This window comes from Uloborus diversus, chromosome 7 (assembly GCF_026930045.1).
Source record: "Uloborus diversus isolate 005 chromosome 7, Udiv.v.3.1, whole genome shotgun sequence".
Classification (NCBI taxonomy): domain Eukaryota; kingdom Metazoa; phylum Arthropoda; class Arachnida; order Araneae; family Uloboridae; genus Uloborus; species Uloborus diversus.
In genome coordinates this window covers 119,538,989-119,550,931 of record NC_072737.1, presented here as the reverse complement: position 1 = coordinate 119,550,931, position 11,943 = coordinate 119,538,989, and the positions used below count along the sequence as shown (strand labels likewise).

At 33.4% G+C, this 11,943-nt stretch overlaps 1 protein-coding gene across 4 annotated transcripts in view; it reads right to left on the bottom strand.

The window, feature by feature from the left end:
* LOC129226583 (synaptopodin 2-like protein) overlaps positions 1 to 11,943 on the bottom strand; it is a 178,717-nt gene that overhangs the window by 92,947 nt on the left and 73,827 nt on the right. For all 4 annotated transcript variants that reach the window (XM_054861206.1, XM_054861202.1, XM_054861205.1 and 1 more), the window contains one exon: positions 10,375 to 10,480. In XM_054861206.1, coding sequence (XP_054717181.1) covers positions 10,375 to 10,480 — 106 coding nt within the window. The remainder of the gene's footprint in view (positions 1 to 10,374; positions 10,481 to 11,943) is intronic.

The following is an 11,943-nucleotide window of genomic DNA, read 5'->3' as shown; positions in this document are numbered from 1 at the left end:
TGGGCATGTCACCAACTGTAGTTTTGTGCTCTGTCGTTTCACGATGACACCTGTTAATTCAAATACGTGATTTTAAATAGTAAACTACAGTGAGAAGTTGATATATTAAAATGGTTTTGTAAAGACACTTATTACACATTATAACGAAATAGAGTGAGAGGAAATGTCCTGAGTAGAAAAACAGTAGATCTCTGGCTCTGACAATCCAACACTCTCATGGACAGATAGGTGCCGGAAAATTGGGAACCGTGCGGATAACTGTACATGGGCGCCCATATGCAAAAATTTTAAAGGGAGGAGGGGCGCTCATATATTTTTCCCCATCGTTTTTAGCAGGATATTTTCCCCATGGAAACCGATTTCAGTGCAGATTAGAGTTATTAAAATTTGACTTTTTTTACTAATTTATTCATTAAAGGGCTGGAGATGAAATGTTTTTACATTTTTGCAAAGAAAGCAGTATTAAAAGCAAGGAAGTTCTAATTTATAAGGGGGGGGGGGGGCTTGAACCCCCACTTTCCCTCCCATATGGGCACCCATATAACTAGGAAGAACAATTTTTTAATTACTTTTATAGGTGCATAACGCGTTCAACAACGAGTGGAAACGCTTAAAAATACGCTTAAAAATAAGTAGTAACTGAAATAATTCTTAAAAAAAGTGAAAAACTTGCAGTTTGATTTTTTTAAATTATAAAAGATGCACAAAAAAAAAAAAAAAATAAATAAAAAAAAAAACAATTTATTTTTTCCCGTTTGATAGGATAACTAGAGATTTCGATTTTCGGCCTTTCAGTGTGCACTGTATCCCTTTTCTGCAACCACTGTTAGCATTTAAGAGAAAAAGTCCTTAACGAGCGTAGACGCTCTCTGGTGCACTAAATTCATTAAACCAACCAAATTTGAAGGTAATATCAATCTCGCGTTCACAACACACTTTTGTACCTCGCTAATAACCGCTCCGGCTCGAAAAAAAAAAAAAAAAAAAATACGGTTGAAAAAATTCCCCGTTAACGAATTAAAAGAGGTTATCCATTGTACCAGAGGATTCGATTTTTTACTCAGCATCCTTAGCGGCTATACCCAGCAAGTAGACGAACTTGTTTCGCGTAATGAATTCTGGGTTAAAAACTCCGCATTTACCAAAGAAGGAAGCAGGAGGGGAAAAAAAATTCACATTTCCCCTGCAAATAACCGGAAAGCGGTGAAAAGCAGGTTATTTGCGGGATCGAAACTATCCATGGAAACGCGCCTGTAAGGGCATCTGCCCCCCAACTCGGTATTTGAATATTCGAGATTGATAAGTGCATAACAAGGACAAAGTGCAGTCTCTGGATGTCATAACTGATCTGTCGGTATATGCTTGCTTTTCTGCCTCAGCTTGAGCTTCAGATTGAAAAACTAACAGCTTATGAACATATATAATTCAAGTTAGTTATAGTGATTCCGTTAATAGTGGCAACTCTGCAATAACGACAAGAAAATTTTAGTCAATTAGTTCACCCATGAAATGCGAAATTGATCGTAAAGGTCCCTAAACAATTTTGGGTCCTTGAGTGGTGTTATAACAGAGTTTCACTGCACCCTATAAATTTGTATATAATATAAGGAAACACAACTTGACTTCAAATTATGTGTTTTTGCAATCTAGGTGGTTGTCAAAGCATTGAAAAACATCTCAAAACGTTTATGAAACGAAGTGTGCTACTTGGGTAAGGTGGGTTAACTGCATCATTAGGAATTATTAAAGCACTATAGAGTGATTAACTGGCAGACCCTAGAAAAGAGAAAGAGCAGAATGGAGGGACATTTCTGCAGACGGCCTTGGTCAACAAAGGGTTGTTAGAAAAAAGAAGGCTGGCCGAAAAGGACAGAGAAAGAAATTCGATAAGACTGCACTTAGAGCTAGGACAACTAAGTAAATGACTTCCTTTCTTAATTGTAGATAAGCCAATTGAACATTTCGAATTAATAATCTTGATTACTATCTATACTATACATGAATGCTAATATTTTCTATTGAAGTTGAATTTTATATGTACCTATATTTTGGGGAATTCTGCATCTTGCTCGTCGCCGAATTACACTGTTTTTTGCAGAGTAATTTTGGGGTTTCACCAGCCTCTATTCTTCTGAAATTGAAACTCCAGAAACGCTACTTTAGATCCTTTTCGATTATGTTAAGAACAAGAGGTGCTCCCTCGGAAATTTTTCGAAACTGTTGCTCATAAAACGCAGTTTTATATGATTTCTGGAGATGTTAGGAGCGTATTACATTAATATGTATAACAGTAAGTGTTCTCTCACACCTTTTGCCTTCCTTCTTTTGCTGAGGTCTTTTCCATCTTGAGAGATTCTTCGAGATCTCGAAATGGAGCGAAAGGTTGAGCTGACTCCTGTTCAAACGTCGTCTTCTCCTCAGCCCGTTTGGGGCTGCTGCTAAAGTTCTCGAGTGGATCTGGATCATGGTGGCTGGGAAGAAGAGTAGCTGACTGGATGCGCAAAACCTTCTTGTTCGTTTGTTGTCTATTAGAGAAAAAAGATCAACTACTTAAATTCAGTCTCTAAGGGTAAGTTCGGAAATTCGCCGTGGGTCGCACGATGCCACCGCAAACGTTCGGAGATACAAACCGCACCATCAGAAAAAATCCAGTGATGTCATTACCGCAACTTGACCAACCGCGCGGTGTGACCGGTGAGGTGTATCCGAACTTAGCCTAAATGACGGCCTTCAGGTAAGAAGAAACAACAACAAAGCACCGTCACTATCAGTTTGTGACTTCGCACTGCTGTTAAAAATGAAATAATGAAGTAGTGTGCCTCACCCTTGCACACCACTTCATTATTCATACTACTGTAATAATTGCTGTCGAAATAATTTAGGGGGGGAATTATTGCAACAGCAATGATTCCCCCTTAAGAAGAGAAATAACTGATGTTGCTGCTCCCGATTCAATGCTAGATTCTAATTTTAAAATTAAAAAAAAAAACATCCGAAAAAAAATAAAAAATACAGGTTTTTTGTTTTGGATATGTCACAATTAAATGCTCTCAAAAACATTTCATGTTGTACGAAGATCCAAGCATCCAAGGTAAAGAAATAAGTTGCATACGAAGTTTTAAGTCCAATTTAAAAGTTTGACCTGGAAGTTTTTGCTGACGTGGATTATTTTTCTTTTTGTTTTTTTGGCGCATACGACAAAGGCGTTGCAACAGACTACTGCACAAGAAAAATAATTATAAAGGTGGGGCTGAATTAAAGTGCACTTCTGAGAGAGTTTCTTAAAACCACTCTTTTTTTAATAGCTAATTGTTTTCTTTTTTACAAAAGAGCTGCACGTTTAACTTTTAAAAGCTTTTAATACCGGTTGAAAATAATTTTGAGAATTTGAAAAATGGAGCGAGAGAGAGAGAGAGAGAGAGAGAGAATCGATGCTGGTACATGGAAAAGTAAACTCGTTTAGTTTCAAACGAACTTTTAATGATATAAACAACGTGACATAACGTTTTAACAATATGTCATTATGCAATTTTTATTTTTTTTCAAGCTTTCTTACAGCTCATGACAACAGGGGTGCCCCCAAGGGGGGACTATGGCGCAAGTTGCGCCATCAACTTTTTTATTGAGAGGGATTTTTTAAATTTATTTAGTTATTTATTTTGGATTTAAGTTAATTCTTTTGTTTTATTCTCTTTATATTTCATTTCATCTTAATTCATCTAGGGTTGTGTGAGTGTATGTGTCATTCTCGTAGCACAGAACCTTTCTAATAAAATAATAATAATGATAATAATAATAAAAAATAAATAAATAAAAAATATTTAAAAATATAAATAAATAAAACATATTTTTAAAAAACGTGAAATTTAAAAAAAAGAGCTAGAAAATAAAAAAATAAAAAAGGGGGAAAGAGGGGTTGAGAAAAAAAATTGGGGTAGAATTTGCGCCATTAAACTTAAGGGGGGATTGTAACCCCTGCATGAAGATGGATAAGATTAATAATTGCTGAAATTGAGTTTAAGCATACACATTATTTAGCCGGTAAAATAATTTTTCGTTAATTCAGGTAAGAAATAACCCGATTCAAATAATTAGAAAGCAAAGACGCCCCAATAACACGATAATCTTACAAAAATAATCAGTGCACTTCATTTGTAAAGATGAAAAACACAACAGGTGTTACCAGAGTTTGCTAATTAGAGAAAAGCTCATCGCTTTTCGTGCCAAGTCTTTTAAACGTTGGAAATGCAGACAGATCTTTTTTTAAGTTCCGGTACGATGACCTTTTAGCGTAACTTCGAACCACAATTTCTCTATTTTTAACTGCCCGTCCCATATTTTTTATAGTGTAATTGCGCTTATTGTGTATACAACTGAAAAAACTTCTAAAATGTACCTGCACAGTTATCGAAAATTTAGTAATGACAATTTAAAATAATCTTAAAAGAAATCTATTAGCCTCTGTTCGGAGCTATCCTGCGATTTAAAGTAGCGTTAAACTATGGGGAAAAAATGTGATGAATGAGAAATTTGTTTTTTATAAAAGATGAGGAAACTTATCATCAGAAGATTAAAATTTCTATATTTTAACCCCATCCCCACCTTTTTTTTACATCATTAAAACTGAAAGAGATGTACAAAAAGGTGAAATATAAGTGTAAGAAGAAAAAAAAATCTAAGAAAGGTAATTAGATAAATTACAATACTTGATTACAGTTCATAAACATGGATTGTTAAGAGAAAGTGAAAATAAAAATTTACGACCAGTTTTTTTTTTTTTTTAAATCTCGGATATAGGGGCGTCCCGATGGATAGTCACGGGAGGTCACCATGATCTACGAAAATTTCCTTATTTGGCAAAATTATGATGAGGAGGAAAAATTTAGAGCTCTGTTCGGAAAAAAATTATTATCGTTCGAAATTTGGAGTTATATCGGGGCCTCCGCGATGTTTCTCTCTGAGTGGGTCCGGAACAAGCAACACCGCCGCCATTCAACCCCTGAGCTAAGCGATGGGGGAAAATTTGTTTCTTCACTGATTACTCATCGCATGTGTTTCGGCATTTCAAGTTGTAAAATTTCATTTTAAATCATTTTTTCTCCTGGGTTACGAATGCAGAACTAAGTCCCTTGATATTGATATTCAAGTGAGTATTTAGCGAGGTTAATCATTCTTTCTTAGTTCATCAGAGAAAATTAGACAGAGAAGAGTCTAAATCTGTGATACACCTAACCAATGTTGAGCGTCAAAATGTACGTTAATGTTCGAAAGTTTTTGACATGACGAATGCCCAAGCTTTCAAAACGTAAAATGACTCTGCATATAAAGGAACGATAGAGTTCATCCAAATAATTAACAAATGGTGGAGCATTATGAATGTGAAAAATTGTCACAAAAGCTATGAACAATTGGATGGCATTAAAAACCTTTTAAGCTTATTTCAGATGAGAGATTGATTTTTTTTTTTGTAAAAAGATATAGAATGGGTCAGTGAACGGAAAAGGGTTACGATTCCATGCAGGACAGAAAATGAAACTTGGGAAACTGATATCGGAAACGTTTTGTTCGTTTGAACATACCACAAAAACTATCAGAAAAATAATAATCAATCAACTGACGTTATTCTCCGATAATTGTGTTTTAACTGGAAAGTACCAAACTAACCCCTGAAAGACGAATTTCGTAAATATCACCAGTTATGTGGTGTAAACTATAATATATATGTACAGTAAGTATTGCAAACTGAAAACGAAAGAGAGAATAAACAACTTACTGAATTTGCATACAAAAGAATGTGGTGCTTTTCATTTGACAGATTTTTACCTGAGTTTTCTGAAGAAGAAACACCAATAGATATGATTGAAGTTTATATAAAAGGTGTTGACTTTTATTACATGACTGTAGAAAATTCAATACCTCTCTATGTTTAGCTTTCTGGATACGCTGTTCAAAAATTAAAACCTCATTTACAGTGCAGAGTTCAATCACTGCACTGTAATGTCTGTAATTTTATTTCACATCAAGGTTAAACTTATTAGCAGGAGGTTTTATTTGAAATAGAAAATTTTATGACAAAAACAAAAATTGCTGGATATAGGTAGAAGTAAACTGACTTATCCAGATTCAGATATTGTGAAAATATTTGTGGCAAGTTTTAAAAATGTTTCAATTTATTTATCAAGCGATTTAAATTTTCTCCACTCAGAAAATACTAGAACAATAAGAACAATGCTGAAAAAATACTTATTGGATAAAATTCCTCATTACAGGAATGTGAAACATGCAACAGAACAAAGAAAGAACACAGTAAAAAATTCATATCTCTTTGCATTATCGTATTTTTAAACAATTATTCGAAACTAAAAAATAGTAATGCTAAATTAAGGATAGGCAAAAAAAAAAAAAAAAAGGAAGTTTTAATACATTAATGCATCTTAGCAGTAATCTTCAAAACAAGCTATTATTACTAACAGATACGTTTTAATTATTCTCAATTTAGAAGAACTTAAAGTTCTAACATATAAAATAGAAAGAAAAGGAAGAAAAAAAAAAGGAAAAAAATGACATTATTTGCGACGCTAAGTCAAACCACACCTCCACTTGATGCTTCTTGGTAAAAACTGGTTTTGAAAAAATCAGATGGCTGATTTGGCACTGGCAGTTTTACATATATTAAACTATAACTATTTTTGTTCTTTCACAGTAATATTCTTCTTAAGAATAGTTGAAGAATATTTTTTTTATAAGTAAGTGCTTTTAATTTAACCTCTTGATAGCAATTTTTATAGCAAAAAAGCAGTTTTAACTCTTAATAAGCAAATAAATATACATCAATCATGATTGAATTATAAATAAGAGTTTGTCGAACGCAAACGTAAATATCAAACAAATCGCTAACGTTTGAGCAAACGATACGAGACAACGTAAACATCAAGTTCGGCGAAAAGCAACCATCGATTAGAAGTTTTCGCTTCTACCCTGTTCTAGGCCCAGTCAAAAAAGGATCGCGGGCGCCCCTGTTATATTCGGTAAAATTACCTTCACTCGGCAAAATTCGGTAGGAAAACTTGTTTTCTAATACTGAGACTAATATGTACTATATATATATATATATATATATATATATATATATATATATTAGGGTGGTCCTTATTTATATGGGAAAAAAGAAATTTCGGAATTCAACAAGTGACGCCCCCTAGTTTTGTGATACTATAATAAAAAGTAATCAGTGCAAAATTTGAACTCGATCGGTTAATAATAACACGTGCCCCTAGGACGGTGAACTTTAACACTTTTGATAATTTTCCCACAAATCTTCGAGTTTTATTACCTATATGTACCCTAATATTTCCTACCCCGTACATCGTTTCTCCTACGTTTGCAAAATATTTTTACAGCGAGGTAGCACTAAAATTAATCTTTTTAATTACTTCATATCGTCTAAAGATTGTACACTGAATAAGAATGAAATATTGCTTCAGAAATTTGACCTTAATCGTACGCTTTTCTCAATGTATCTCAATCATGTGCATTTTTTTTCGATAGTCTTGGAGTGTCTGTAAAATACTAAACTGCTTTTGTGACTCATATTTGGTAAATTGATTGTGAAATTCTTCGTATAATTGTGCTCCTCTTTCAGTTGTATCATTCACAACTTTCAGCATTTTAACGATATCTCTTCCCTTTAAATAGCTTTCTTCATTTTGCCATGAATCAGGATCAAATAGGAAAACATCTTTTGGTGTTTGTAACTTATCAAACAGTTTTATTGATTTGTAATTGATTCTATAAAGAGGAAGATCTTTACTAAGAAAGTATTCCAAATCATCTACTGTTATTTGAAATTTTTTATACAGTCATCAGACACAAATCTTCTTATTCAGCAAGCATTTTTTAGAAGTAGTCTTTTCCTTTCTTCAATGTTAATTCCTTCATCCAATACGGACAAAGCTACTAGTTCATCCCCTAAGTACCATAAGTGATTTATGAATCTTTCAATCACTGCTTCTGCTGCATGTTTGTCATAATTTTGTACGCTGCAGGTTTTTTAGACACTAGACTTTATATTAATTTAAAAGGTCTAGAATGGGTTGCTGCGAAAAACTATATCTTCATACAACATTTAACTGTTAAACAGCATTTACGGGCAATCTCTTCATGTAGTGTCAATTTAATTTGCCTCCTAAATATATCAATTTTCAAACAAGAAATTCCTTTTGCCACCCCTCTGGCTCACAGATAAGCTCCAGGTTGACGAAAATATATCCCTGTAGGAGGGAGGACTTCACCAAGAAATATTATTACACGGTATGATAATTCTCTGTAATATTTCTTAATTCCGCTTTCTATGAACAATAATATGTCATCAAATTCTTCTTTTAGAATTCAAGTGGTATGGGTAATTTTTGAATTTTGAAGCGCTTAAATAATAGAATATCGAGTCTAGAACTAAGAAAGGCAAGAATTTCTTTAAAGACACTCTGCAGTACGATTTCGAGTGCATGATGATAGCAATACAAATGCAATACATCACCGTTCAGCTTTTGCTCTAAAACGTTACATGCACAATTTATACGGCCGGTATTGTAAGCCGCTGTATAAAACACTACAGCTTGAACAGTTAGCAATAAAGAGCAATCATATAAAATATCATATACAACTGAAGAAATGTCTCAGAAATTCTAAGTAGCTGTTCAACATTGGCACTTGAAGCTATCATGGTAAGCCTATCGGCGTTTTTTTCCAGTTACATCTGGATGTAGCTTTGTATCCCAGGGAATAACTAAAAAATCTAAATTTAAATTCATGAAATCTGATTTTACCTCTCGAAGATTTTCTCTTGCTCTCTTAAGGGATGTATGATTGATCATAAGGTTATTTGGATTTAAATTTACTGCATCTACATTGGCTGTTAATAAATGAGCAGCATCTTTGTCCCTAATATAGCATTTGTCTAACATTGATGAAATGCGAGCAGATCTCAATAATTGTCAAGTTTTTTGCGTTGTGGTAGACCGGGTATAGAAAAAAGGTTCAACAGGTTAGGATAGATACCCTTTTCGGTTTCTAAATCTTGTGAATTGCAAGAGGAATTTGATGATAATAAAAGACTATGTACTGAAATAGAAGATAGTTTAAAGTATAGATTTTTACATTATTCCGATCTGGATTTTTTTTTAAATTTATATTTTAGATATGGAAAATAAAGTTTATTTTTATGGTAAGGTAGTCGAGGATTTTTCAAAATTTTAATTATAAGAATGCATAAACATTTAAGTATATAACTAAAGAACAGCGAATTAAAATATAATTTTCATTACTTATATTCATAGCAGGGAAACCTAGTGACCCTATTTGCCGCACCTATTACATACACAGAAAATTTTCTAAATCAACACCCCCAAAGCCTGGAGGAGGCAATTTGTTGTTGTCAAAAATCATTCATTAATGGCCTTTAGAATCCCTTGTGTCCATCTTGGTGGAAAGAAATGTTCCCCTGTCGCTTGGTTTGAAACGAGCGCGAACAGCGGTATGCCTCTCCCAAGGCCATTGGTGTACATGTACCCTATGCAATATGTAAAATTTTACAGAATGAAAGTGAGAAAATGGTTGGTCTGGAAGTAGCAACATCTATTGAGGTTCAAAATTACTTTAAATATGAAACCTAGGAATATTTTTACATAAAAATGAGAAAATCCGCAATTTTTTCTTTAAAACTTAAAAAAGGGGGCCCTAGGGGCACGTGTTAATATTCATGGATTGGCTTAAAATTTTGCATGGATCATTTATTTGTATAATGGAACAAATTGAGGGGGCGTCGTGTAAAATATCTACAACTTCGAAAATAAGGACCACCCTAATATATATATATATATATATATATATATATATATATATATATATATATATATATATATATATATATATATATATATATATATATATATATATATCAGTTTTTGTAAGCAAACTCGTTTCCCACTACCTATTGACTGTATCGATTATATCAATTGATACTTGACGTGATAAGGATAAAAAAAAAATATATATGTATATGTATAAATCTTAAATTATTCTTTTTTTTAATATAAATTTTCTTTGTAATGAAACACCTTGTGTAACTGTGCAAGGATTTAAAACAAAAAAAAAAAATAAATAAAGGAAGTAAACAGTAAGAATTTTAAACACAAAACTGTAAACAAACCGTGTTTCTCAGTCCTACATATTAGGCAAAATTAACAATAAAACAAAATTGACACACAAGAGGGAGGGGGTGTCATAAGTACAAATTCTATTCCTAAGTTACAGTTAGATAATAATCTTTTGAATTGCTTTAGAAATGTCATTTTTACTCAATATTCATATACTTACTTTGGTAGTCGTTTCGGACGATAGCGTTAAATCCTCGGTCTTTTGTTTCTGCTCTGCTCGATTGGAAGGAATTTCAGGCGCTTGATTTTCTTTATTGCATTCAGATCTGTAAGAAATAGAAACATGTGCTTTACAAGCTACATTTAGAAACATTGTTTTTACATCGTGGAAGCTACACTACGTGTTGAAAATTTCCAAATTGAACTTTTTTTTTATTTTTTGGAATTGCCAGAGAAATACACGAAGAAATGTTCTGCAACATTGTCAAACAAAGAGTGCATCAGGCCCGTCCCAACAGTGAAAGGCAACTTTCTTTCTCATAAAGACCAGAAGAAAACCAAAAAGCTTACAGAGCATTTCAATTCTGGAAGATGCTGCATTTAGTTTGAACTGAATGACTAAAATATCCACAATTACCATAATAAAATCCACCATTACGGACTATTTTGAATCTAAACGTCCGGACTTTCAACTAAATGTATCAAATTGATCGAAAATGGTATGCATAATAATGTTCTTTTCGTAAAAAATGCATACTATCCCTTTCGAAAGAGATAACAAAAGTTAGTTTTTTTCTATTTGATGTTTGCATTTCCCGTATTTTGCGTTTTTTAACCCGGCCCTTTGCGAAACGTAAAATTGAGGTTTCACTGTGTTTAAATTTCTTAAAGCAAGGGGAGAGGGGAAGTCAATTGCCTCCTCCTAAATGAACTTCTGTAGCAATATAATAATTCATAATACTGATTGAAAAGCGATAACTTTGTGCAAGGTAAATTAGATAAAAATGGAACAACGTTTAAAAGCACAAAAAGGATAAAAAGTTTTTAAAAACGCTGACATGTTTCAGAGGCAATAGCCTCCTTCCTCATTGCGAAATGAACAAATGGATGAATCAAGGTCAAGGGAGAGTTTAAATGCGTAACCGGAAAACATTGACCAATCAGCTATTAGCGAGTGCTGAGGCAAAATATGACGTATTCTAACATGTAAGATTGAATGATCGGAGAAAAATGCGGAACAGCAAAAGACTCATTGCAAAGATTATTTAAGTTTTTATGAATGTAAAAGGACTCCAGAAAATCTAATTCACCTACTGTTGTAGGTCTGCAAATAATCTTGGCTTCCGAAAAGAGAAAATTGTGCCCTGTGTCCCAATAATGTTTAGCAAATGAAGATTTGTTCAGTTCATGTTTTTTAACGTGGTTTTCATGTTCTTTCAAACGAAATTTAAGTGAACGCCTTGTCTGTCCCACGTAACCGATATTACATTGACAAGGAATGTGATATATGCCCAACTGATCAAGTGGTTGGATTGGGTCCTTCAGTTTGGAATAAGAAAGTTTATTTATGGGTCTGTAAATTACGCAAAAGTCAAATTTACTGAGAATTCTAGAAATACGAAAAGAAATGTGTGGATAAAACGGTAAAACCACAAAATTTGTAGAAGAAAAACTACGTATGTTGGAGGTTTTATTCCGGGTTGAAAGTTTGCAAAAAGCCCTGTCGATGACCTGAAGAGGATAATTTGTAACCGGAAAAACATTGACCAATCAGCTATCAGCGAGTGCT